A 26,811-nucleotide genomic window follows, 5' to 3' on the forward strand; every position below is an offset into this window, starting at 1 on the left:
TACTTTATAGTGCTTTACAGGCCTCTCTGAGCAATTTACAGAGCCAACTTCTTGCCCCCAACAATCCAGGTCCTCCTTTTTCTGACTTTGGAAAGGCTGCGTCAACCTTGAGCAGGTGAGGCTCAAACTGCTGGCACTGGGCAGAGTTTGCCTGCAATACTGCACTCTAACCACTGCGCCACCACTGCAAGCCAAGAATTCCTCTGCTTAAAAGCCATAATAATAATAATAATAAGAATAAGAATAAGAAAAATAATAATAAGAAGAAGAAAAAATAAGAAAAAAATCACAAAGTACCGGGATTTGCAAATTGAAGTTGAGCGACTGTGGAAAAAGAAATTGTGTGTTGTCCCGATTGTAATTGGAGCCCTTGGAGCAATACCCAAAGGGCTACCCCGCTATTTAGAAATTCTAAATTTGCCGGACTTGAACATTTTGACTCTACAAAAAACCACCTTACTCGGAACAGCTTACATCCTCCGACGATACCTTAACAGTTCCTAGGTCCTTGGTTAGGACTCGAGCTGCTGAGCTATTAACCAGCCTCAAAGGCTGTGAATCTCACTAAAGATTAACCAATAAATAATAATAATAATCTTTATTGCCATTGTATGTGTATACACAGTATACCCATACAACGAAATTCACTTAATACACAAAGACCAGGTCCAACACACATGATAATCTCTAAATACACCCCCACCCACCACAAATTCACCACCCCTAAACCACCATAGCTGCCATTTTGGCTTGTTTGACCCGTCCTGCAAGACTAGAGGCCCTTACTGGATGAAGATTTAATCCAACCTTCTCAACTTTGCATCAGACTTCAGCTAACGCTACCCAGATTAGGCCATGAGACCCATTAAGACTGAGCTACTCAAACAGTGGAGCAGGACTCCCACCAGGGCCATGAAGATCTCGGGGGGGGGGGGAAGTTCTATATTAAACAAAAAAAGAAAACTAGGAAAGCAAACTAGAAAGTCAAAACTTTCTGCTACTTCTCTGTTTGCCTTGGAAGTTGGGGCTGGTGTTGTCCTGTCAAAAAAAAAACCATGATCCTTAGGGGCGTGGTGGCTGACATCGTTAGGACGCTGGGTTGGATGTTAGCAAGCTCACGTTCGAGACCCAAGTGCTGCTGCATGGCGGGGTGAGCTCCCGTCATTTGCTCCAGCTCCTTGACGGGGGCATGAAAGGAGCCCCCACAGGTGTCCCCCAGCTAATGGTGATTCACCAGCTCATCCTTTCAACCCAGTGGTGAAATCCAAATTTTTTTACTACCAGTTCTGTGGGCATGGCTTGGTGTGGTGTGGCTTGGTGGGCGTGGCAGGTGAAGGATACTGCAAAATCCCCATTCCTTCCCCACTCCAGGGGAAGGATACTGCAAAATCTCCATTCCCACCCCACTCTGGGGCTAGCCAGAGGTGGTATTTGCTGGTTCCCCAAACTACTCAAAATTTCCGCTACCGGTTCTCCAGAACCTGTCAGAACCTGCTGGATTTCACCTCTGTTTTAACCCCGAAGCACCTTAAATGACACTGGATGGGACAGGGGAATGATTCTTGGCACAACCACACAAATGCACACTTCCTAAGGAACAAAAATAAGGCTGCCGAAATCATTTTGATTCCCTCTTTTTGCCTAAAATTCCAACACCAGGGTATAGCTTTACAGTATAAATTCTATTTCCCCCTCCTCTTCAAGTTGTCCAAAAACCTCCAGAGCAAAGCTGCAACTTAATGGCTGGTAGTTTTAACCTCTGTTCTCTAGTTCTTTTCCTTATTTATTTATCCTGGTCAGGTGTCCACTGCCTTTTACAATACCTGCGACCTGCTGGGCTGGGCTGTTAAATATGGACGTTAATAATATTGTAAAAATAAAGTATTTCGGTTTGCTTGGTCTGACTCTCATGAAGACCCCGAGGCTGTTTATTCCTTCAGCTTTACAGAATTTTAATTGCGCAAATACCGATCAGCTCCAATCACTCGGATTCAGACCGTTAAGTCGGTTTGAGTCGGAAACAGCGCACAGTGGCTTTGGAACGAATGAAGGGGCATTCAGCCTGATTGGAGGATTAAACGTGAATCAGAGATGCCATTTGGAAACCGATTCCATCCAACGGAGTTTTGAAATCCGACAGCTCCAGCATCACTGTCACTAAGAATGAGGAAGATTGTATTTGGTGATCCAACCCAAGTTTGCAGGCTCATATTTCAGTGTTGTAAGGGAAGCCCTATTAAATAGGACTCATCAAAAGCTGAAGAAGATCGGCCTGGTTTTAATTGTAATGATGTTTTTTTTATTGTTATTTTCTTGGATGTTTTGCTGAGTAAAGGCTGAGAGACGATCAGATCTCCTGGGGGAAGAGAAGATTGCATGAAGGATCTGGTTCAGCTTATTTTTGTTAAGGGCTTGGGGAGAGCAATCTGATCAGTAGCCTGATTTTGTTTTGTTTTTTTTTAAAAAAGGCATTTTAATATTTTGTTTTCATTTGAGATCAGATATAAATAGGAGAGAGAAGGTCAGCATCCAATATCCAGCTAGGCAAATGTTTAACTCTCAAAGGTGGACAAGAGATCTGGGACTTAGCTGGGCAGGCAGAGGGGTGGCTGGAGAAAGGGGCGTGGCCCAGGTGGTGTCCGATGAGACAGGTGAGCCCCACCTGGCCACAAGAATTCATGCGCGACCTTAGTTTCCTTCTTGGAGCTTCTTCTGAAGAACCCTTCTGCAAAACACAGGGCCCTGTTGATTACTGAATCAGGACAGATAGTCCTCGACTTATGACCACAATCGAGCAACAAATTTGCGTTGCTAAGAGAGACGTTCGTCCAGTGAGTTCTGCCCCATTTTACAGCCTTTCTTGGCACAGTTGTTCAGTGAATCACTGCAGCTATTAAGTTAGTCACACGGTTCTTAAGAGAATCTGGCTTCCTCCATTGACTCTGTTTGTCAGGAGGTCGCAAAAGGGGACCACTGTAATTGTCGTAAATATGAGTCGGTGGCCAAGGGTCTGAATTTTGATCACTTGACCATGGGGATGCCGCAACGGTCGTAAGGGTGAAAAACGGTCATGTCGCTTTTTTTTTCAGTGCCATTGTGACTTTGAATGGTTACTTAAATGAACTAGATTCACAAGATCATGTACCACTTTACAAAGCCTTAGTAAGGCCACACTTGGAATACCACATCCAGTTTTGGCCACCACAATACAAAAAAGGTGTTGAGACTCTGGAAAGAGTGCAGAGAAGAGCAACAGCTGGAGGCTAAAACATACTTTGAACGGTTGCAGGAACTGGTCATGGCTAGTCTAGTGAAGAGAAGGACCAGGGGAGACAGGATAGCAGTCTTCCAATATTTGAGGGGCTGCCCCAGAGAGGAGGGGGCCAAGCTATTTTCCAAGGTACCCGAAGGCCAGACAAGGAACAATGGATAGAAACTGAACAAGGAGAGATTCCACCTGGAAATAAGGAGAAATTTTCTGACAGGGAGAGCAATCAACCCATGGAACAGAAGTTGCCTTCAGAAGTTGTGGGAGCTTCATCCCTGGAGGCTTTCGAGAAGTCACTGGACAACCATTTGTCTGGTATGGTATAGGGTCTTCTGTTTGAGCAGGGGTTGGACTAGAAGACCTCCGAGGTCCCTTCCAACTCTATTATTCTATGTTCTATCTAAAACATGATACAACCTTGATGAAGGTTAGGAAGAAGCTCAAAAGTTGCCCATATAAGCTTCAGAGGGCAATTTGGAGTGGCGGCATATATCTTTTTTGATAGCTAGGTAGGAAGGAAGTTTGATTGAGCCAACAAGAGTATTAAAGTTGACTGAATTCAATGGGAAATTTAACCATTTTTATTTCGCTAATTAGGAGCAATGCCTCTTGTCTAGGCCCTGAATGGCACTTCTTATAACAATTTGATGGGTCTTCAAACAGCTGTGTGCTTTAAAAATGACAGTGGCATTGTCATCCTTCCGAATTTGAATCCTGAAATAACCACCTGGAATAGTAGATATGAAGCACAGAATAACATGTGCAAATGTACCCATGTGTGGTTTGCTCCAATCATTCCATTGACGTGACTTGGTTTCTAGTCTCCAATGTAAATGGAGTCTCTAGTGTGTAATTTAGTTAATTTCCCAGTTCCATAAATAATAACTAGATTTTTAACGCCATCTATGATATCTGTGGTTGGGATCATGTAAAGTATAAGAAGGATGAGAACTTTTTATCAGCAATTGCTTAACAATAATCAAATAATGGCTTAACCTCCCTCCCTCTCAATTAATAAGAATAATAGAGGTAAGGAAAAGATAGAATGCGGTTATTCAAAGTGTTAAGTTTTAATATGCAATTAATAAGGATCAATCTTTTTAATTCCAGATTCTACAACATATGCACATTTTCTGTTCAATGCATTTGACACAGATCACAATGGATGTGTGAGTTTTGAGGTAAGGCAGGTTTTTAAAAATTATTTATTTCTGTTCTATAATGCAGTCCAAAGTCTTGTTAAAAGGTTATATGCTTTCCATGTTGCTCGTAAGCAAGTATAATGGGTGAACTTAATTCTTACTACTAATATATTAGTAGTATTAATATTATTATTAAATAACTTGAAAAAATCCAAGTCCCGATTTTCTAGTTCTCCACACCTCATTCCTCTATCTAGTCAACATTCTCCTTTAATCCCTTCTCCGATCGATATTCCCTCAACAGAAGAGTGATGGAAAGAATTTTAATACAATCAGAAAACATTTAATAAGTGAAAGAAAAGAGGGCTTGATTTTAATCAATCAGGTATTTAAGTTTCATTATCTCCCAATTAACATCTTCCCTCTGTAAATTCCTTCTTGTTTTAAGAGAAGGAAATTGTTTCTCCTAAGCTCTTAAAGGTTATACTCTTTGAAAAACTTCTCCAATTCAAAATACTCCACTAGGAAGAGGTGATTAATTAATGTTTTACTAATGTTTACTAAGGCAGTGAGTGCCTGGGTCGGAGAGTCGTGGAGGTAACCAAATATATTTACAGGCCAACTGTAAACTGCTGATTTAAACCACCGTAGTAAATGCAGGGAAGTGGAGTAGTTAAGTTATTGGACCAAGACCAAAGAGGAAAAAGTTCAAGTCTACTATCAGCTATGGAAGCTGGCTTGATGACTCTGGAATTGTCACATCCTCTGCACATCTTAATTTATGTACTTATATATTATTTATAAATAATGCACACACAGTGACTCTGGCATCCTGACCCAGGGGAGGGCTGCTATGGAAATAAAATCAGGGATGAACGTTGGGAAAGCTGCCTTAAAGACCTGGGGAAAAGGATAGACACACTGAGGAAGCAAACAGTATGATCAAGATAAAAATGGAAAGCCTTCAAAAGTTGGTAAAGCATTTGAATGCATCACGAGGTCTTAGTCAGTATTTGCACATTCATTGTTTACACTTCTTTATGAATGTAGAAACGGAGTAGTCTGCAGATGATTAAATACGCCTTTATTTATTTATTCATGAAGTAGTTCATATGTATTTAAAGACAAGACAGATGAGCCCCCGGAGGGGTTTTGCTAATATGTTAAAAATTCCAATTCTCCATCGTTATCTTACATTCTGGGTAATTCCTGCAGTGATCGCCCGCTGCCTGAAATAACAGTTTTAAATACTCACCCGATCTCTTCACTGAACTCAATGGGACTGAAAAATGCTCAGCATGGATAAACTATTTCTTAGTCAGGTCTGTTTATTATGTAACGTTCTGCTTTTCCTTTAAGAAGCTCAGAACAAGCTCTCTATTCTAGCTAGGCTTATTTCTGTCTGTACGGTTCACATTTTTCGTTCCTCACCCCAAAACATATACTAAAGAAGAAGACTATTTAAAAGGCCTACAGAGCAGTAACCTTTAAGTTAATGGGATTTTACCTTTCACGAGATAGTATTCATAGGTAACTGAGTTATGCCAGTGACTTCAGTGTTCAGTAAAAGATAAGGCTGTGCTGAAATCATCTGAAGAGAGGAATAATAATTAACAATGTAAATTACAGATATCGGGTCGACAGCTGTCTTTGATTAACTCTGAGCTCCTCAATTTTGGCATGACCTCGGTTGAGGAGCTCCTGACAAGACGCTCTACGCAGGCCCATCTGTGCTCCAAAATCACATTTGGTCTCACCAATCTGGATCACCGCCCAGGCTTAATACGAATCGTGTTTGCAATAAAAATTTATTCTGAGAAATCAGCGCAGTCTGGTGGGAGGACAAATAAAATCCCCCAAAATGCTGGGAAATGCTTGTCCGGATACATGGGTGTTTGAAGAGAGAGAGAGAGAGAGAGAAAAGAATGACCTTTTATTTGGTCTTTGTAATTAGCTTTTGTTTGCTGTGTAACAGTTGAGTAACTTCCTGATCTTGTTTAATGTGCTGATTGCATTGATTTTCTGGGGTACCTCCTAGGAAGAAGCTGCCACCCTCCTGGCACAAAACGTTTAATACGGCTTTGAATTAATTGAAGTCGGTGTTTGTACGCTAAGGCAACAGGGCAGAAAAAAGGCATCTAATCAGCTGAATTATCCGCTTTCTCTCAGACCCACATTAAAGCAAGTAAACCCAGAGTGGCTTCTACTTTAATAAAAAAAAAAACTGTTGCCTTCGGTGACACAATAACACAATAACAAAAACAATTATTCATGAAACGGAAGCTGGGTGGGTCCATAGCTTGGGATAGTGCAGTTTGTAAAACTACTGGCTTCACTGCTCAGTGGAGTTGAGTGATAAATAGTATATACTGAGTATATCCTGAGCCGAGGTGGCGCAGTGGTTAGAGTGCAGTACTGCAGGCTACTTCAGCTGACTGCTAGCTGCAGTTCGGCGGTTCGGCAGTTCGAATCTTACCAGGCTCAAAGTTGACTCAGCCTTCCGTCCTTCCAAGGTGGGTAAAATGAGGACCCAGACTGTTGGGGACAAGAGGCTGACTCTGTAAACAGCTTAGAGAGGGGCTGTAAAAGCACTGTGAAGCGTGACTAGGTCTTAAGTGTAGTGCTATTGCTATACCAATAAAGGAGAATATTCATAGCTCAGGGTTGACATGAGGGGTCCTTGGTGCTCTCTGAGATTGGTGGTTTTCTGGCAGACGTTTCATGACCCAAGCTAGTAGGGAGTGGGGTTTGCTCTCAGTTTATATTCTAGTGGCCTGCCCTAATTAAATAGGATATACTCTGGCTTTCATTCGATTGAAGTGGAATACTTTCGTTTTCTGATTACGGCAACACGAAAGAGCCAAGTGGTTAATGTAAAGATTCCATAGAGTTTTGCAAGAGGTTGTCACCTTCCAAGTTTTTCTGCTTCCATGAAGCTAAGAAGGAAAGTAACAGAGGCTGTCCTGAAGACTCAGACATCACATGACAGACTTGTCATTCAATCAAACAGCTGGGTTGGTTTTGTTGTTCCCGCTGCCAAAGTGCAGCTCTTCCTGCCATGTTAACCTAAACCGCCATGTTTTCCATTGTCTCTTCTTCTTCTTCTTCTTCTTCTTCTTCTTCTTCTTCTTCTTCTTCTTCTTCTTCTTCTTCTTCTTCTTTTCTTCTTCTTCTTCTTCTTCTTCTTCTTCTTCTTCTTCTTCTTCTTCTTCTTCTTCTTCTTCTCCTTCTCCTTCTTCTAGGATTTCGTGATGGGCCTTTCAATTTTGCTCCGTGGGACCGTGCAGGAAAAACTCAACTGGGCTTTCAATTTGTACGATATAAACAAAGACGGCTGTATAACAAAAGAGGTAAGGAGTCCAACACAAAGCTAACTAGACACTCCCCCCCACCCCACATATATAGATAAATCATGATCTCTAGATTCATAAGTGGGGAACAAGATGTATATGATATTGGAACAATTCCATCTAGATATATGATTTTTTTTTTTAAATGCTGCTCAGTTGGGATGGTTTCCTACATTTTCATGCCCTTGTGGACAATATCAAGCTCTTCCTAAATGGGACTGACTTTTTTCTGGGCACAAAGTTTGTATGTTGGTAATTTTATGCATTTATGCGGCAGTCATTGTAGCAAGTCTGTAAACAACTGATCTTGTTTGACAGATAAAACTGTAAGATTAATTTTATTTATACATTCTTAGGCTCCCATGTCCCCTACAAGGTGACCCTGGGCGGCTTCCCAGAATCGGATGCTTATGGATTCTGCTGAAATTGCACGGACTCCCCTGCTTTAAAAACGAACCACTGAATTGGCTGATCTTGAGAAGAGCCTTTCCTGACCAGAATCACAGAGTTGGAAGGGACCTTGGAGGTGGTCTAGTCCAACCCCCTGTTCGGGCAGGAAGCCCTATGCCATGTCAGACTTCTAGGTCTTCCTCACGACCGTTTCTCAAGATAGCCACAGAAAGGCTCCAATGAGATGTTGGAGAGAGAGGGACTTTTAGGTGACTAGAAGACCTCCAAGCTCCCTTCCAACTCTGGTTACTCTGTTCATCGATCATGAGAAAAAGATCTATTATGTTCTGTTAAACACAGAAAAATCTGCTTTATCCTTAGAGGTCACCGAATTGCTTTAAAACGAAGGTCTACATTTGGGAATTTGGATCCCACTGTTAAAAGTCATCTCCTTGCAGGATTTTAGAGAGCTCCAAAGAGGTCAGAAATTTTCCATCAACCCAATGAGTATTTTTCATCGGTTTAATATGTTTCTCACCAGGAAATGCTTGATATAATGAAGGCCATCTATGATATGATGGGGAAATGCACTTACCCTGTTCTTCGAGACGATGCTCCAAAACAACACGTGGAAACATTTTTCCAGGTGGGATTTACCTAAACCCTCTAGGAAAAACTCAGGAAAATTCCTGTGATGGTTTGCATTCTGATGGTTATGAAATTTGCTATTATTATGTTATTTGTAAAGATGAATCGGCTACTCGTATCCAAGGTCCACTTAGGCATTAATTTATGAATGCTTTAAAGCTACTTCAATGGAAAGTAAAAGTCTCGTGCTAGACTTTTATTTTTCTTGCATGTATCACCTTCCAAATATGTCTAAAATAAGGAAACAAAGTAAAATAAAATCAAGAACAGAAGCTAACGGTGGAACCAGGAATGCCACTCTTAGTGGAATTTTAGCATCCACAGATACGTCTTTAAAAAAATTGACCAGAAGCATCTGGGGAAAAAAGAGTTTGAAATCACTTATGCAACCGTTTTATTTCTGGCAGAAAATGGACAAGAACAAGGATGGTGTAGTTACCATAGATGAATTCATTGAAAGCTGTCAAAAAGTAAGTGGTCTAAGGGTGAGGGACTTGTAGCGCCATGAGGAAGCATTGAAGCTTTGCACAAACACTTGCTCTACTCTTGACTTGTTCCCAACAAATGACTGTTTAGCCCCTGCATGAAGATGGGAGGGACTGCCCCCCTCCCCGCTTGTGAATTTTGTCACACATTTTATTAGCATTTTTAGCTTCTGAAGGCCACCGGAAGGATAATGGGTGGGCGATGCAGGGGTAACATCTGGGGAAAGTAGATGAAATTTATGCCCTGGGTCTTCCAAACTTTAGCTTTGCTTTCTTGAGTTTAATATGCAAAAAGAACAGAGAACAGAATAATTGGAATTTGCTATTTTGCTGCTCAGTTTCAGAGATTCTTGGAGATTTTAGGGGACACAGACATCTTTCTGGAATGCAGAGGGTCTGCCTGTTTTAGGGGATGACTCATGCCGCTGTTTAGATATTTCTATTTTCATTAGTACGGTTGATCAGTCGATACTTAAATATTACGCCAGATCTTGTTTGCTCCCAAGTTCCGCCTCTTAATGGCAAGCGCTACCAACCCTATTAATGGGAAGCAAGACATTTGAATGCACAAGGGCATATTCCCACGACTGGGGGAGCAAACTGAAACTGCTTGCACAGCCCACTGCTGATGATCTGGGGGCATTAATGCTCCCCTTGTGGAACAAGATGAAGAAGAACATTCGTCTGTATCTCCAGAGACCAACAGGAGGCTTGCTGAGGTGCTGCGGGGGCCATCAAAGAATCGAAGGATGGACCTTGATTTGGCTATGTTTGACTTTGGAAGACGACCCAGATGAGATACAGCTGACTAGCTGGTTGATAGTAGGTAGATGATGGATGGATAGTCAGACAGAGAGATGATAGTTAGATAGTCAGATAGATGGAGATGATAGATATAGTAGTTACATCTTAAAAGAGACATTCACTATATCCATAACTGTATGTTGGTGTTGTTAAGAATTTGGTGTCAAATATCTTTTCCTAATAATTAGAGTTTTTATGTGGTTTTTTCTTCTTTGTAGGATGAAAACATAATGCGTTCCATGCAACTCTTTGAAAATGTAATTTAACCTCCAGCCGCTCTCCCTTCAATCAGTGGACAATACGAACAATTCTGTAGCAACACAGATAGAAGCGTTGCCACGTAGGAATCAGAATTGTCAGCTTTGCACTGAGATGTCTATAATGCAAATAAGCTTTGTTTAATTAAAGCCCACCTTCGGAGACTGTATTTTTCCACTAGTTTGAGGTAAAGCGAAGTCATTCAACAATGCTCTCGTAGTCGTTTTTAAAATGTCATTTGAGTCATAGAACAATCCAAAGAAAACAGCAATAGGGAAACTGCATTCTTGCCGTTCCAACTTCCACAGCGAAGGTCTTGGAGTGATGGGGGGGGGGGGGGGGGCGGAGGAGGCAAGCTTTTTTGTTAGACAACTTTCCATGATATCAGGTCTGAATTCCACAGTCCCTTATTGTGTGAAGCTCATCCTACATAATTCTCAACTTGAGGGGCACTTTTGGCAATTACATTTTAAGGGGGAATCCATCCTGCAGCCTGTTAGCGGTCTCAGATGCTGGCTTCCTATTGAGTCATTGTGGGAATGGGACAACCTAAATAGCTTCCAGGCTCTCCCCGTGGGTAGAAAAAAAATTCCTTCAGTCTCCATAAGGGACTGGCACACAAGAGTTTTCCTTAGTTTCGCCTGAGAGGAATATCAGATTCCTTAATACTACTCTTTTCAATTCAAGATCTACACTTTTTATAACAGCTTTTCTTGTGCAAAAAACAAAAAAAAATGTATTATTTAACCACTGCCTATGATAAATTTATTCCGTTGACAAATTTACTGATATAGTGAACACCCAGGAGGTAGTTTAGATAAAAGTTTGGGCTTCCCAATCAAAGGTGAAAATTAATGGATACGGCCAGTTTTTGATTGGAATAAAGATGGAAGTCAAAGTAAAGACTGATGGGGAACCAGTAAGAGAGGTTCATTCATGGTCCCAGTATGTGACTGCTCAAAATATGGACCAGGACACAATTATGACAATCAAGCCTCATTTATAAGAAGGATTTTTCTTCTCTGGTATCAAAACTGAACTAAGATTCGAAGTTTATTAGCATGTCTACTTAGAAGGAGCTGTAGATTTTTCAGGAGCTACAATTACTATTATTCACAAGGTGAAAAGCAGACGAGAGAGTGTTCTGTGAATGACAGAAAATTAGCAGAAAAATGATTTGAATAAAGAGTAAATTTGCCACAGCCACAGGGAAAAATACAAGTGCACAATATCTAAGTTGAGAGAGGTAGAAGTTGGCATTCCCCCCTCTTTTTTTCCTTTAAAAAAAAAAAAAAAACTATAAAGGGAGAGACAGAACAGACTCTAGCCAACAAAAAAACCTCCCTATTTCTCATGATAGTCAAAATAATATTAAATTACTGTCTGGCTAGAAGCTTATAAGTACTGATAGAAGACATATGCCAGCATTAATCGTGACATTTTGCACTGAAGTTCCAGAAAGCTTATAGATGTACAAAAATGCTGCAAACTGTTGTATTTTTTTTTTCTTTCTATTTTTAATAATGGCATCTAATCTGGTGCAAGATGGCTTAGAGAGTCAAGCTACTCTTATGACTGCCACTGTAGAAATACGAGTAGTACAATAAATGTACATCTAAACTTTGTTGTAGAATGTCCATGAGAATTAAATGTGCACATTTTATAATAAAAATGAAGACACGGAAGGCGTGGGTTTCTTTTTCTTTTTTTTTTAGCGGACTGTACCTGTGTGTTTGTTATATAAAGATTAATACTTGGGGATTGTGCTGCAATTAACTATTTTTATTTAATACTCATGAAAATCTTTGTGTTTGATGGAGACATAAAGTATTCTGAGCACATTGACCCTGGAAAAAAGACTTCTGTCCCAAAAGAGCAAACTATGTATATTTTCCAATCCAGAACCTACAAAATAGTGGGCTCTTTAAGAACACTATCAAAATGAAACCACCTCTTATCAACAAATATATTAACTGAGAAACAATCCCTTCCAGCTTTAGCGATTTCAGGTCCTTTTAAGACCTCCTTAACCAGCAGTGGAAAAGGTCCTTAGCGCCCTCGTGCAGCAGCATCTGAATTTAGTAAAAATCAAGATGCACAGTTGAGGGTTCAAGGGTTGAGCCTAGCAAGTAAAGGGTGCACAATTTTTAAAATAATAATAATAATAATTACGGTTTCATAATAATTTTAACAAACCAGCAAACCCTTCAGTCCCCAGAAAAGGGACTAAAGCAAAGATGGTGCCATTCCTAAGCCTTTTTCATAATTAAGTATCCAGGACACTTTTATTCTTGACACTCGTCTTAATTTAAAATATTAATCGCTTCTTTCCCTGAAAGATCACAGAACAAAATGCACTCTAGAAAAATAAGTAACACCAACACAGTTGCAAGAGAAGCCTCTTCATCGCGTTCTTTAGGAAGAAATTGAAGAATAGGTCGGAATCTTTGCCTTTATAATAGTCAGGCTTTCCTGTTCATAAAATAGGAATTGAAAAATAGGTTTGTATTGAAGTCAGTTTCCCTCTTCACTTGAAAACAAATTATTTCTACTTTGGCCAATCTGTTGTGGGACATGGACTGGGAACCTCTAGAAGGAATCCAAGCTTTAACACTAACTGTTCCAGCTATCAGTCTAGAAGGAAGAAATAAGAATAAACCAATGTTACGCCATATACAGGCAGTCCTCAGCCAATGTCGGCAATCGGGACTGGGATTTCTGTCGCTAAGGATGCAGTCATGAAGCCTGACATCACGTGATCTTGGCAGTGGCAATCCCAGCCCTCCTCGTTGCCGTTATTAAGCGAGGATCGTATGTCATTAAGCAAGCAGCCCCTTGCAACTTTCTGCCAGCTTCCAACAATCAATGGGGAAGCTGAAAGGAAGTTGCAAATTGTAGGAAATTTGCAAGAATGCCAGCAGGCAGGTAAGGGGCGGCTCCCAGGTGTGGGAAGGAGGGGCGCATGAGTGGCGGGGGAGGCATGGCGTGAGTGTAGTGGCATTTGGTGGATGCTGGCAGATGGGGAAGGGTGTGTGTGTGTGTGTGTGTGTGTGTGTGTGTGGTTTGTGAAAGGCTGGGGAGGTGCAGGGTGGCTGCTGAAGGATGGGAGAGGATGCAGAAGTGGCAAGGAGTAGCTACTCCAGGAAGGGCACATCCGTTCATGCTTGGTTGGCAACAGAAGAAACAAGGTGGGAAACTTCAACTGGGGTATGGGGTTGCAGGAGGCCAAAAGGCCTTGGATGGGGGGAGGGGAAGATGGGGGGTGGGAGATGAAGCAACTTTGGCTGTAAGTGCAGGTTGGTTGCCAGACCCCTGGGTTTTTCCTCACAGTGGCATTTTGGTGTCTGTAACCTTTAAATTCTGGTTGTAAGTCCCTTTGTTCAACACTACCATAACTTCAAATCAATGCCCATAACTTGAAGAGTAGTTGGGAGGCCGGGCAAGAGGTTAGCAAGCCCGCGTTCGAGACCCGAGAGCTGCCGTGGGGCGGGGTTGAGCTCCTGTCCTTCGCTCCAGCTCCTGCCAGGGACATAAAAGGAGCCCCCCCCCCTCCAAATTGGGCCTCCCCAGGGAAACGATGTCACTGGCTAATCCTTTCGACCCTTAAGCTCCTCGGTGCTTCTGACACGAGGGCAAAAAACTCAAAGAGTCCCTGCATTCAATCATCGGCTCGAGAATTCCAATGAGCGCACACTACATGAAATTGCTGAGAATTGCTGACAGGGAGAACAGCTTTTCTGTCTCAGGGGAAAACTCCATCGCCAAGTTTCCCTCACCTTTAATCTATGGCAATGGTGGATGCCCACTTATTAACGATGCCCCTGCAATCAAGAGAAGGACCCCGTTTGCCTCTGCAGCAGAAGTGAGCAGCTCGTTTCAGTGGTGAAGGACAGGATTGCAAATATGCGCTAATAAGAATGTAAGATCGGCAAAAGCTTATGGAATGGCCCAATCCTGCTCTCCTTGATGCTACAGTACCGGCTTCAGACAAAACCCAACCAGACAATGCAGGTAAAAACCAACCGAGGGGATCAACCGATTGCCCTTACTTTTCCGCCGTATTGCTCCAGTTTTTGCAAAGCCTCCATAGTCTGTTCTTTGAACTTCTTGCTCATCTGCCTCTTGGAAAGCTGGGGGGCCAAAATGAAGAGGCAAATAGGACAGTGAGATTTTAAAATGGTCTGAAATGTTGCAACAGGACAGCCTCTTCGCTTAGCAAAAGGCCTTCCTTGACCTAGGCAGGATACAGTTGTGTTACAGTGCAGACAGGCAAGTGCATGTCTCTAGCAGCAGATGTGATTTTTAAACCATGGAATGGAATAAATCAGGAATATTTATTTCAGGAATAAATACACATGGACGGGTTTGTAGATTATAACGGAATATCAGAGTTGGAAGCAATCTTGGAAGTTCTCCAGGCCAACCCACTGCTCAAGGCAGGAGACCCTACAGCAGGGCTGGTCAAACTTACGGCCCACGGGAAGGATGCCTCACGCACTGGCCACGCCCACGCCCGGTTTAGCAAAGGGGGGGAAGTCCCGATACGTCATGTGACACCACCATGATGATGCAAGTTTGACACCCCTGACCTACACCATTTCAGGCGAATGGCTGACCAAGCTCTTCTTGAAAACCTCCAGTGATGAAGCAGCCACAACGTCCGTAGGCAGCTCATTCCACTGATTAATTGTTCTCACGGTCAGGAAATTTCTCAATTGCAGGTTGCTTCTCTCCTGGATTAGTTTCCCTCCATTGTTTCTTGTTCTGCCCTCTGGCACTTTGGAGAATAGGTAGACCCTCTATATCAGTGTTTCTCAACCTTGGTAGCTTGAAGATGGGTGGACTTCAACTCCCAGAATACCCCAGCCAGCAGCGCTGGCTGGGGGATTCTGGGAGTTGAAGTCCACCCATCTTCAAGCTACCAAGGTTGAGAAACACTGCTCTATATTATAGTAAGTGATGGTTTGAAATCCGAGGGCTTGGATTAACACGCTAAAACTAAGGAAATGACATTAGGGCTGAAGGTGAGGAGCAAATCCAGTTAATGCATCTTAAACACCCTGACCTGCAGCACCTTCTTACTCCAATTTCCAAAGGAATTTTAATCTTTTAATATACCCCCTGTTAACAGGGCCAAAGAGCCAAGAAAATGCTGTCCATTAGTAGGATGGCTTTTACGATACAGTTCCTCCCTTGCCGCAAACCAGGGAAACTGAGAACCAAGTTATAAGCAGGAATTCTGGTAAACTGGGATTAAGCATTAAACTGGGATTATACTCACACTAGAAAGGAGATGCTTCAGGTGGCTGTTAAGCCAAAAGCCAACCACAGCACTCAACTGGACCAAAGCATTCAGTCCTCTTCTAAAGACTTCATCGTCTGAATGGGCCTTTTAGAAGTAGAAGAAACGGAATAAACACACATTCACGTGGTTTAAGAATCACTCACTAAAAAAGCAGAGGGGTGAGCTGTACAAGCAGCCTCCAACCCCTCAAAAAATAATAATAACAATAATAATAATTAGGTGGGATCCAGAGAAGAAGGTCCAGAACAAAATTGCATTACTTTAGTGTAACTGAGAAATGCATTCAGTGAATCCTGCTAATGTGACAATCCTCTTAAGTAAGTCATATAAAAATATTGCAATCGCTGGTGATTTGGAGCCCCTCCATTCTGGGGGCTGCATTCCAGAAGGCTGGGCACCTCACCAAGATCTGGGGAGGCCCAAACTATGCGCCCTCCTCTTCTAAGTAAGAGCTTTTTGACTGCACTGGACAATTCGCTTTAAAGTTTCTCTTCCAGAAGACTGCCACCATTTATATTTAAACAGTATAGAGTGTAAATATATACAGATATAAGGTAGCCTTTATTGTCACTTTTCACTGTGAGCACACTGGCCCACATTAAAAATGAAATTCTGTTGCCTGCTCTCCAAAGGAAGTATATATCTACCCATATACATACATACATACATACATACATACATACATACATACATACATACATACCGGTAAGTGTGTGTATTTATATATTTATATTTGTAGGTCTTTGGTTATTCGGGTTTTCTCCTGTGTAAAATTGGAGGTGTCTTGGCAACGTTTCGACAAAGTCTCATTCGTCATCTTCAGGCTGGTGTTCTCGGCTAGGAGCACGAAGCCGAGAACACCAGCCTGAAGATGACGAATGAGACTTCGTCGAAATGTTGCCAAGAAACCTCCAATTTTACACAGGAGAAAACCCGAATAACCAAAGACCTACATACAAACACCCGCGAAAACCTCAGAAAACAAATATTTATATTTCTATATATTTAGATATATAAATATATTTATATATACAATATATATACACACACGCATATACACATATACTATATAATATATTATGTATACATAATAACTTGAAAGTTCACAAGGTCGATGTTCTATGGAAGAAAACTGGCTGAACCTGAATGTTTTCTGCTTCGGATACCCCGCAGCGCCCCCTCCCCCCTCAGAAGATGAAGGCGAACAGAATGAAAACAGATCATGAAGAGGATGTGTAGCGTTCCAGACGATACTAATATGTTGCACCTTATATATTTATATAAGTTTACACATTATATGTTTGTACGTGTTTACACGTTTCAATGAAGCACACTTTTTAATATTCACAATCTCAACCCCTGATCGCTTGCCACATCCATTTGGCTCTCGAGGGCTAACAAAGTGAAGCCAACGCATTTCAGTAGCTTTTAAAAAGGTCCCTATTTGATGATAATGCTGTCAAGTTTCCGAAAGATGCCCTAATTAATTCATGAGCCATGAGCCAAACTTCAAAGGAAATACAGTCAATTATTAGGAGCAACATTCCGGCAATACTCAGGTGCAGTTAGGACTGATCCCACGTAGATTTACCTTTCCCTATGACCCTGTCTCTCCCCTCCTCCCTGGCCATGTCATAAATCACATTCTCCAATTAACCACTTTGGCTGGCTGTGAAACCTAACACCCTCCTTCTGATTGCGGTCAGGAAGAATGTATGGAATTCACTTCAGTTCTCCCTCCCTCCTGCTCAGGGCAACTTGAAAGCTTTGCAAGTTGACAAATGCCTTATTCTGACTGGGGGGAAAGATCCGGGCTCTGAGGAGGCATCTCCTCTTCAGGACTGCAAGTGCGGACGGTCTCGCACTCCGCTGGCCTGGACAATGGAGGGAAGGCCTGATTTCTCACCAGCCTGGCTCCCCAAATGCTTTGACTGGGCCCCAACCTTGCCTAGTAGGTCACTTTGTCGGTACGAGCGCTTTGTGGACACCCAACCCGATAGTTGTGGTCACAAAGTAGTCCCACTGGAAAGTCTTCAACAAACTTGAAGAAACGTACAAGTAGTCCTTGAATTACAACCGTTCGTTTAGTGACCGTTCGAAGTTAGAAAGGCACTGAAAAAAGTGATTAAGGACCGTTTTTCACACGGCCACTGTAGCTTCCCCACGGTCACATGATCAAAATTTGGACACTTAGCAACTGACTCATATTTATGACAGTTGCAGAGTCCCAGGGTCACATGATCTCTTTTTGCGACCTTCTGACAAGCAAAGTCTACAGGGAAACCAGATTCACTTAATAACAGTGTCAAGGAAGGTGGCAAACTGAGGCAAAACTCAATTAACAAATGTCTCACTTTGGGCTCAACTATGGTCGTATATCGAGGGCTGAAGTGTAATAGGAAGAGAATAACTAATGGGGTAATTTGAAAAAAGAGCTCGTTTTTGGGGAGAAAACTACAATCAACAGTAGAGACCTTCAAATTTCTAGGTTCTACCATATCTCAAGACCTAAAATGGACACCTAACATCAAAAACGTCATCAAAAAAAGGCACAACAAAGAATGTTCTTTCTGCGCCAACTCAGGAAGCTCAAACTGCCCAAGGAGCTGCTGATCCAGTTCTACAGAGGAATTATTGAGTCTGTCATCTGCACCTCCATAACTGTCTGGTTTGGCTCTGCAACCCAACAAGACAGACACAGACTTCGGAGGATCATTAGAACGGCAGAAAAAACAATGGCTACCAACCTGCCTTCCATGGAGGACCTGGATACTGCATTAGTCAAAAAGAGGGCTGGGAAAATATTTACAGACTCCCCTCGCATCCTGGACATAAACTGTTTCAACTCCTACCCTCAAAACGACACTATAGAGCACTGCACACCAGAACAACTAGACACAACAACAGTTTTTTCCCAAACACCATCACTCTGCTAAACAAATAATTCCCTCAACACTGTCAAAGTATTCACTAAGTCTGCACTACTATTAATCTTCTCATCGTTCCCACCACCCATCTCCTCCCACTTATGACTGCATGGCTGTAACCTTGTTGCTGGTATCCTTAAGATTTATATTGACTGTTTCCCTATGACTATCATTAAGTGTTGTACCTTATGATTCTTGATGAACGTATCTTTTCTTTTATGTACACTGAGAGCCTATGCACCAAAGACAAATTCCTTGTGTGTCCAATCACACTTGGGCAATAAAGAATTCTACATGGTTGTTTAAAACAACTATATTTCATTTTCTCCTCTGGAAGAAGCCTGCGATGCTAATACTAATAGATGGCAGGAAGCTCTGGGATGGTAGCGGGGGCATAATTCCTAAATTCATAAATGGACTTCTTAAAAGGAGTTGTCACAAATCAAACTTGCTGTAACCTAACCTGAAATGACTTAGGAAAAAATCATCCACCGCATCTGCTATTTAATGACGTCTACGAAAAACACATAAGCTGACAGTCACTGCAGGCATCCCTCTTCCCCTGGGTAATTTCTGTCAACCTTCAGCTCACCTTTCTCAGAAGATAAACAGGAGGCATTAAGCAAAAAATATCAATGCGATATATGAAGGCAGGAACTTTCTTATTTCGGTTGGAGGATAGCTCAAAATGTTTTGCCCGCAAGTTGACTCCTCTTTTAATTACATTTTTAAGCTCTACCTGGTGCTTCCTGGAAAGGCTTTTTCCAGAATGGGCTAAAAAACAGTGACTCAAACACAATGTCTGTGATGGAACTGGAGTTTCCTAAGATAGTGTTTCCTAAACAGTGGGTTTCTCAACTTTTGACAACTTGAAGGTGTGTGGATTTCAACTCCATTGCTGGTTGGGAAATTTTGGGAGTTGAAGTCCGCACATCTTCAAATTGTCAAAGTTGAGAATCATGGATCTGAAGGTATAATACAGCAAGTTCCATTGCAACAACATTGCTGGAAAACATCTAGGAAGATGCCACGATGACATCCAGAGAGATAAAAATCGGACCATAAAACGTGTCCGCCTGTTTCGGCATTCTAGACCCCCGCAAGGCCAAGCAAAGGAGGCCGCCTCCCTCTTCCAAAGACGTGTATTTTAGCCCTGCCTTTTGGGAGATTTAGGAACGGGATTCAGGAAACCAGAAAGTAGAAAAGAGCAGCGTAATCTGTGATTGTGTTCTCCAATCCGAGAGACCTACCAAAGCACCTTTTAAGACTGGAACGAGCCGAGGAAGCAACGGAAGAGTTTTCTGAGCAGCGCCTTCCACCGAGAGCAGTTCTTTGAAGCCCTCCTGGGAGATGAAGGTATACGGGTGCCTGGTTTCTTTCAGCCCCTGCCGGAGTCACACCACACAATATGAATGCACAGCTCCCTTCGCCTCTGAAATTCCTAACAAAACCCCACTGACCAGATACTGGAAGAATTCAGAGTTTTCCTTCCATCTCAAATGTACGTTTGCCCCCTTCTGGGTCTATCTAGCATTGCAATGTTCCACAAGGGCATTCTGCCTTTACAGAAGTAGCCAGGTAGTTTTTCTTTTAAAAAAAGAAAAGAAAAGAAAACCCTGTGTATTCTCACTGGTTTAATTTCTGACTCTCTTTTTCAGACATTTCAAATACCTTGTTCAGAAAGTACTGTAATCAGTGCTAGTGGCATGCCTTGATAAGTATTGCTCTGAGAACAATAGCGCCCGGCTCATTCTGAACTAATTACTATTTAAGATTTCAACTCCAATTCGATTCACAGTCTGGGACTGGTAAAAACTTAACAGTTCAAGTCCTAACCAAGGACCTCAGAGCTGTTAAGATAACAGGCAGTTCTGAGTAGGGTGGTTTTTTTGCAAAGTCAGAATATTCCAGTGTGATAAATTCAAAATTAACCCTAACCCTAAGAAGAAAGGTTAGAAAAGGGGAGGGGGGGGAGGATCCACAATCCAGAAGTGTGCAGAAGTAAATTACCATATTTTTCGAACTATAAGGGGCACCGGAGTATAAAAGGCACCTTAGTTTTTTGGGAGGAAAATAAGAAAAAAGCTGATTGGCAGGTGGATCGGCCTCCTGGAATACCCCCAGTCAGCTGTTCCCAGAGGTGAATTTTAGCAACAGGTTTCTTGGTTGTGAGCTCTGTGCCTTGCTTTTTTTTTTCCAGCCTCTGAAACTTCTGAAACTCTGAAAGCCTCCAAAACAGAGCTTTTTTTCTGAAGCTTCATTTCTGAGGCTTTTTTTCTGAAGCTTCTTTCAGAGGCTCCTTTCAGCCTGTGAAACCTCTGTTTGAGAGGCTGGGTGGGGCTACATTTGGAGTATAAGATGCACCCAGATTTTCACCCTCTTTTTTGGAGGAAAAAGGAATGTCTTACACTCTGAAAAATATGGTACATATAGTATGAATGTAGTAGAGGGAGAGGGCAAATAAGTTACCCAACTGTTTCATTTGTAAACTTTTTAATCTAAAGCAGTAAACAATTGCAATATAAATTACTTTTCTATACTAGGCAATAAACGATTCACAACTTGCAATGTTGTGCCTGAAATGTCTTTATATGAATTTTGCAAAAAATGGCATAGATGTGTTAGGATACAATGCTTGTATTTTTTAAAGGAAGCAATTCAGACCAATTCTGAGGTTTCCTAAACTCAGAAATGTTAAGCTGCGTGGACTTCAATTCTTTGAACTCCCCAGCCAGTCCACCCATCTTAATAAGGTCACTGAGACTGAGAAACACTGATTTAGACCAAAGATTCAAAGTTTGGGGATCAATTCATTTTTACTAGCCTTTCTACCCCAAAACATTCTAGATTTCTCCGTTTCCCCAAGCCCCAACTCCATGGCCGCCTCTAGCCAAGCAACAGAAGAATTACATGAACAAAGCTGATCCCTTGTTATGCCATCTTCTTTTGTGCATATATTTGACAAAACTGTCACTGAGCTTTCAGTGCTCTTTATAAAATTATAACTTTCATTTTTCTGGTGTTCTTTTTTTTAAAAGGAGGGTTGTAATACATCACTTTTAAGAAAATTCCAGCTTCCCCTTGTCCTTTGAACAGAGTGAACAAGAAAATACAAATTGCAGGAATTCTTTCCCAAACTTAAAAAGCTGATATCCCCCCAAATGATTTACCTCTGCTAAATTAATAAGAAGAGGGTCAAACGGAAGTGTTGCAGGGTGACTGTCCCATTGCAATTTGTGCCTTATGGAGCCATGGACTAATCTAAAATAAAACAAAGCGTTGGAAATATAAATAACAGGGATTTGTCCGGGCAGCTGCCAAGACTGACACGAAAGCAGAGACAGCCTGGGAGAGGGAGAATTTGTGTCTTCCTGTATTTTTCACTTAATGTCAAAATTTCTAAAATACCTTTTACAAAACTAGTACATTTTATTTTAGCAAAATCATACAAATATATCCTGTTTCATGGGCTCTCAACCAACACCATTAACAGGAGGACTATTGAAAAAGGATGGTTTAAAGTGCCTGTCAAAATGTGAGAAATCAGTGTATTGCCCACTAAAGGGGCTCCTGTCAAAAGCCTGGACGGATTGAGGGTTTAAGAAGACACTCTTAAATCCATAAAGTCTTACAAATTGAAGAAAGCAGAAATCACCACTTTTGGGGGGAGGGGGTGGGGGTAGTAATAAATAAACTTCTAATAATTGTTTTCTGGTTCTAAGAGTTGTAAACATTTGTTCTATATTTACATAATCATTCAGTCTGGTTTACCAACAGATTTCTACCTTACCACCTTCAGTTCTTACAACTTCACAAATAGAAGAATTATTTTTTTCTTTATTAAGTATGGTATTTTTTTTAAAATGTACAATCTTCCACCACTATTAATCAGGAAAAGAACAGAACTATCACATTTCTAGCAATGTATTAAATGCAAACATTTTAAGATGAAAACTCACAGTATAATCCAACAAGAATATCCTCACTATTTGGTTAATGACTTTGGAGATGCACATGCCTCTTTCTTTTCATACCAGGATGAAAGGTAATTTTCCAGTAAATTTAATCACTCCAAATAGAAATAAGAAATTAAGTAGTGTTTCTACAAGGGCCTAAATTGATATTTTCAAGATTAAAGGAAAGAATCACAAATGCAATATGTGAGTTTTATGGACTGAGGCAAAAATGTAACAACTACTTTAAAATGTGTACTATTCTAAAGCAGCCACAAGAAATAATGGGAATACAGCAGCATTTTAATTCAGCCACGAGCAAAACTAAAAAAAGCTTTTTAAAAAATGTTTTGTTTCTGGAAAAATGTTTAAGCAATATGCATTCCCAGAAACAAGTAAAATTAACTTTTCTTAATCATATTATCTCTGGATTATTGCTCTTTTAACCTACATGTAGTACAATTCAAAGCCCATCTTATTCCCCGATAAGTGAAAGACTGCATTCCTAGAAAGTGGAAAGCACTTTAAAATACTAATATGCAAATGAAGCAATACTGATTCAATTTAACATTTAGTGCTTCCATAAATTTAATTTGCTCACCAGGTCCCAGATATTACCTGCAAGGGATGCCCCCTTTAGAGTAAATGGCTGCAAAGGCGGAAGGTACTCTTGACTGAATATTGAACTAGAACAAAAAGAAATAATATGGTCAGCATATTATTATTCTAATAGAGGAATAACATAGCTTTTCTAAATCCTACTGAATTTAAATCCTTCCAATGGCATTTGAAGGTGCTTAAATTTTACAGTAGTAGATATGTTATATTTTGAGGATATATTCTTCTAAAAACATAAATATATATTCAGAATGAAGATTAAAATCAGAACGAGTGCACAGGCCAAAACACTTTCAGCTGACAAAAGATTATGTGATTTTTCTTCTTGACCTAAAGAACATGAAGAAGCAAACTTTTTACCAGCTGGAGCATTACCAGCATTAATAAGACAATATATATCTTACTAATATTAATATATATGATCTAAACCAGAGTTAACTTTTTGCTAAGACTGCTTGGAGCCAAGGAACAGTAGCCAGCTGCCAACCCCACGTTCCAGCATTGGATGATTTCATGCAAAACCTTCTCCAGAGTTTTAGAACAAAATGGTGGGCTAAGAATCGCTCCTTATCAAATTGAGATTTTAAAAAATGAAAGGGCAGCAAATGGGCATATATAAATAAAATATATTTTATATATTTAAAAAATATATAAAAATAGGCACATTAGTTTTGAAAGCAAAATACAGGTAGAGACTGGAAAATAATCCATGGACTATTAAGAGAAAGAGGGGAAAAAATACAATAAACTAGACATACTAAGAATCTTTCAGCCAAGATAAAAAGAACTGATAATACAAAGGGATTTATTAAATCTCTAAGCTTCCTATAATGTACTTCTAAAACTCCTGCATACATGAAGTAGGAGTTTTCTGTCTCTTGGAGCATTTATTTGGATATATTCAAAAGATCTGGAGATTGCTAAAAACATTATCATGTTTAATCACTCTAAATCCAAGTCAGTTTAGAAAAAGTTCCTTTTCAAATGGCACTTAGCTGTCATTGTTGGGTTCCGCTGTAGGGAAAACTAATCACACTCTCTAATTCTAATGTCAGCTTTGGGGTGGGATAAAGTCTCATATCTTTCCAGGGCTGAGAAGGTAGCCACGCTAAAGTGATAGGAGAATCCCCCACAACAGGCAACTAAGCCCAAGGATCAGAGATGCTGTAAAAGCTTTTGAAAGGAATTAACAGAAATCAAGCCAAGGGCCAAAGAGGCTTCCTGAACAGCAGGTGAAAAGGCTGGACTGCTCCAATTCACAACCAGATCTGATGCTAGAAGAAAAGTTTGTTGTTGTTGTTGTCCTTGCGGTCAATTTCAGCAGAAAACATCTTGTCATTAGAACTGGAACCTCCTGGAAAGTCCCTGCCGGGAGGAAGTAGAATTTAGCAGGGACGTCCCAAATTCAGGTGAGCAAATGAGAGAAGCAACCCACTTTCCTGAAGGCAGGTAGCCTGGCAATTTGACCTGATGATGATGATGATGATGATGATGATGATGATGATGATGATGTCATGTCCAAATCTTGGTGATTCTGTGGGCCAGGTGTCTCCACATCCTCCAATCTTGCACGGCTTCTGGTGTCAGTGTTGAGGGTGTCGTGCTATCGTGTTCTTTGCTCAGGCAGTGGCTTTTCCCAGTCTGAGGATTTCACTGTCTATTATTCAGGACACGATACCAGGAAAACAACTAGGAGCGGCAGGCAGCTCGATGTACATCAAGAGTGACGCTTGGAAAGGGACAGCACAGTCTGGGGTAGTAGCAATGAATAAATGCAACTTCTGCATTTAGATGCAGAATGCAATTTATGCATTTAAATGCAACAAGACTTGGCTTTGCCAGCTGACTGGCCCTCTCTAAACATTTAAAGACAATTATTCCTCAGTCTGGACCTGCTTGAGGAAATGATGCTAAGAAGAGTTCCACTGGCCCTGTACCCACCGGATCGATGGTTTTGGGATTAAGTCGGTCGCTTGGCCGAGGCTGTGGCTTCAGGGCCGAAGTCTGAGAAGGAGCCGAGCAGGTCTTCCTCTCCTGGGTCTCGCTTTTCTCTCTCATTCCACGGCCTGGAGACGTTCTCTTCCCTGCGCTGCCTGCTGAATACCAAGAAGAAAAATCATAATTCAGGACCATTTCTTTAAAAAAAAGAAGAGAGAAGAAAAGAGAGAGCAAAGAAGAGAAATGCGAGTACCGGCTGCTGCTTTTCTGGCACCTTCGGCTTCCTTGGCCCGATGCATCCCTTCCTGGGGGCGTCCTAAGGGGAGGGGGGCCTCATCCCGGTGCACCAAACAGGCATCTGCAGAGGAGCATGGGGGAGATGGACGGCTCAGGCTTCTGGGCTTTGTTGGGGGTCAGCCCAGGGTTTGAGGGAGGTCATTCATGGGTGCGGGCAGGGTGGGAAGAGGCGAGGGGATGGGAGGGGGGTAGGTGCATGACCGCCCCCAACTTCCAGTGAGATCACCTCCAGGCCAAGAGCACCAGACCAGTAGTTAAGGCTGGGATGGGGGACCACCAAGAGATCCCAGGCAGGTGGCCAGCTCAGTCCCGGAGACAAGAAAAAGGCCTGGCACAGATGGGGGGGTCCAGCCAGTGATTCTAGACAGAAGGCGACAGGAAGCCTATTTCAGCCCTGGGGCTGAGAAAAGGAACGGGGCCCATTAGTTTAAGGATGGGGAGCCACCAGGAGATCCCAGGCAGAGGGCAATTCAAAGCTACTGTGGCCTTTTGGCTAAAAAAAAAATGGCCTAGGCTTGGTCTATGGACAGGGGACCACTAGGAGATCCCAAGCAAAAGGCAACACAAAGCAATTTTAGCCTTCCAGCTTTAAAAAAAAAATGGCCTAGGCTTGGTCTATGGATGGGAGACCACCAGGAGATCCCATGGCACAAGGCAAGAGGAATGCCTTGATATTGGACTGCACAGGAGCCCCCTCGCCCACACCTCACACGACTACTGTGATAGGCGAGGCCAGGACGGGATGGGAGACCACCAGGAAATCCCAGGAGGCGGAAGGACAGCCCAGCCAAGCCTCCCCCCCCCACCACTCCCGAGGGATTCGGGAAAAAGCCGTCTGCACATGCTCTGGGGGCGGATAGGCCTGCCTGGAATACCGCGTCGGGTCTCCTGGGATGCAGCGAGCCTCCCGTTTAACTCCGGCGGGGAACCGGGGAGGAAAACCCCGTCGCACAAACCGAGGTAGGCCACGGAGGCCCTGCCGTTGCTATGGGAACTACGGGGCGGCGGCGAGGCCAAACGTCGCCCAAACGCGTCCGCGCTTGGAACGCCGGCGCCCTCTTGAGGTCCGCGGCGGTGTTTGTCAATCTCAGCGGAGCCGGACTTCAACTCCCAGAATTCCTCAGCCGGCCATACCGGTTGGAGGAATTCTGGGAAATGAAGTCCGTATCTCTTTATGGTGCTGAAATAGGAAACCCGTAAACCCTGAGAAACGGGATTTGCAAGGAGGGGCGCCCAATCCCTCGCTGCGTGCAATCCCATCCCCTTCTGCTATCCACGCGGGAGGGTTTTGTGCACGCCGCAGCAGCATTGCACGGACGAAGCGGGCTCCGATAAGCTGCAACGGGGGTTGCAATGTGTGGGTAAATCTGGAGCCCCATCGAGCAGTGTTTCTCAACCTTGGAAGCTTGAAGATGGGTGGACTTCAAC

General features: G+C 42.2%; 2 protein-coding genes across 16 annotated transcripts in view; one reads left to right on the top strand and one right to left on the bottom strand.

The window, feature by feature from the left end:
• The window catches only part of KCNIP4 (potassium voltage-gated channel interacting protein 4), a 267,229-nt gene extending 255,199 nt beyond the window's left edge, over nucleotides 1-12,030 (top strand). For all 6 annotated transcript variants that reach the window (XM_034436007.3, XM_060688929.2, XM_060688933.2 and 3 more), the window contains 5 exons: nucleotides 4,379-4,449; nucleotides 7,653-7,760; nucleotides 8,692-8,796; nucleotides 9,206-9,268; nucleotides 10,306-12,030. In XM_034436007.3, coding sequence (XP_034291898.1) covers nucleotides 4,379-4,449; nucleotides 7,653-7,760; nucleotides 8,692-8,796; nucleotides 9,206-9,268; nucleotides 10,306-10,353 — 395 coding nt within the window. In that variant the 3' untranslated portion in view covers nucleotides 10,354-12,030. The remainder of the gene's footprint in view (nucleotides 1-4,378; nucleotides 4,450-7,652; nucleotides 7,761-8,691; nucleotides 8,797-9,205; nucleotides 9,269-10,305) is intronic.
• The window catches only part of PACRGL (parkin coregulated like), a 36,208-nt gene extending 9,751 nt beyond the window's left edge, over nucleotides 1-26,457 (bottom strand). The window contains exons 1-10 of one of the 10 annotated variants that reach the window (XM_087874990.1): nucleotides 26,259-26,379; nucleotides 25,610-25,743; nucleotides 25,340-25,444; nucleotides 25,090-25,241; nucleotides 23,149-23,216; nucleotides 21,748-21,838; nucleotides 19,828-19,962; nucleotides 15,627-15,734; nucleotides 14,395-14,475; nucleotides 12,107-12,817 (exon numbers count right to left, since the gene is read on the bottom strand). In XM_087874990.1, the coding sequence (XP_087731116.1) occupies nucleotides 12,761-12,817; nucleotides 14,395-14,475; nucleotides 15,627-15,734; nucleotides 19,828-19,962; nucleotides 21,748-21,838; nucleotides 23,149-23,216; nucleotides 25,090-25,241; nucleotides 25,340-25,385 (738 nt within the window). In that variant the 5' untranslated portion in view covers nucleotides 25,386-25,444; nucleotides 25,610-25,743; nucleotides 26,259-26,379 and the 3' untranslated portion in view covers nucleotides 12,107-12,760. Of the gene's footprint in view, nucleotides 1-12,106; nucleotides 12,980-14,394; nucleotides 14,476-15,626; nucleotides 15,735-19,827; nucleotides 19,963-21,747; nucleotides 21,839-23,148; nucleotides 23,217-25,089; nucleotides 25,245-25,339; nucleotides 25,445-25,609; nucleotides 25,744-26,249 lie in introns of those variants that run through there. The other 9 variants (XM_087874985.1, XM_087874992.1, XM_034436009.2 and 6 more) reach the window with 9 other exon arrangements.
• Between the last annotated feature and the right edge of the window lie 354 nt (nucleotides 26,458-26,811).

This window comes from Pantherophis guttatus, chromosome 8 (genome assembly GCF_059756535.1).
Source record: "Pantherophis guttatus breed Tessera chromosome 8, ASM5975653v1, whole genome shotgun sequence".
Taxonomy (NCBI): Eukaryota; Metazoa; Chordata; class Lepidosauria; order Squamata; family Colubridae; genus Pantherophis; species Pantherophis guttatus.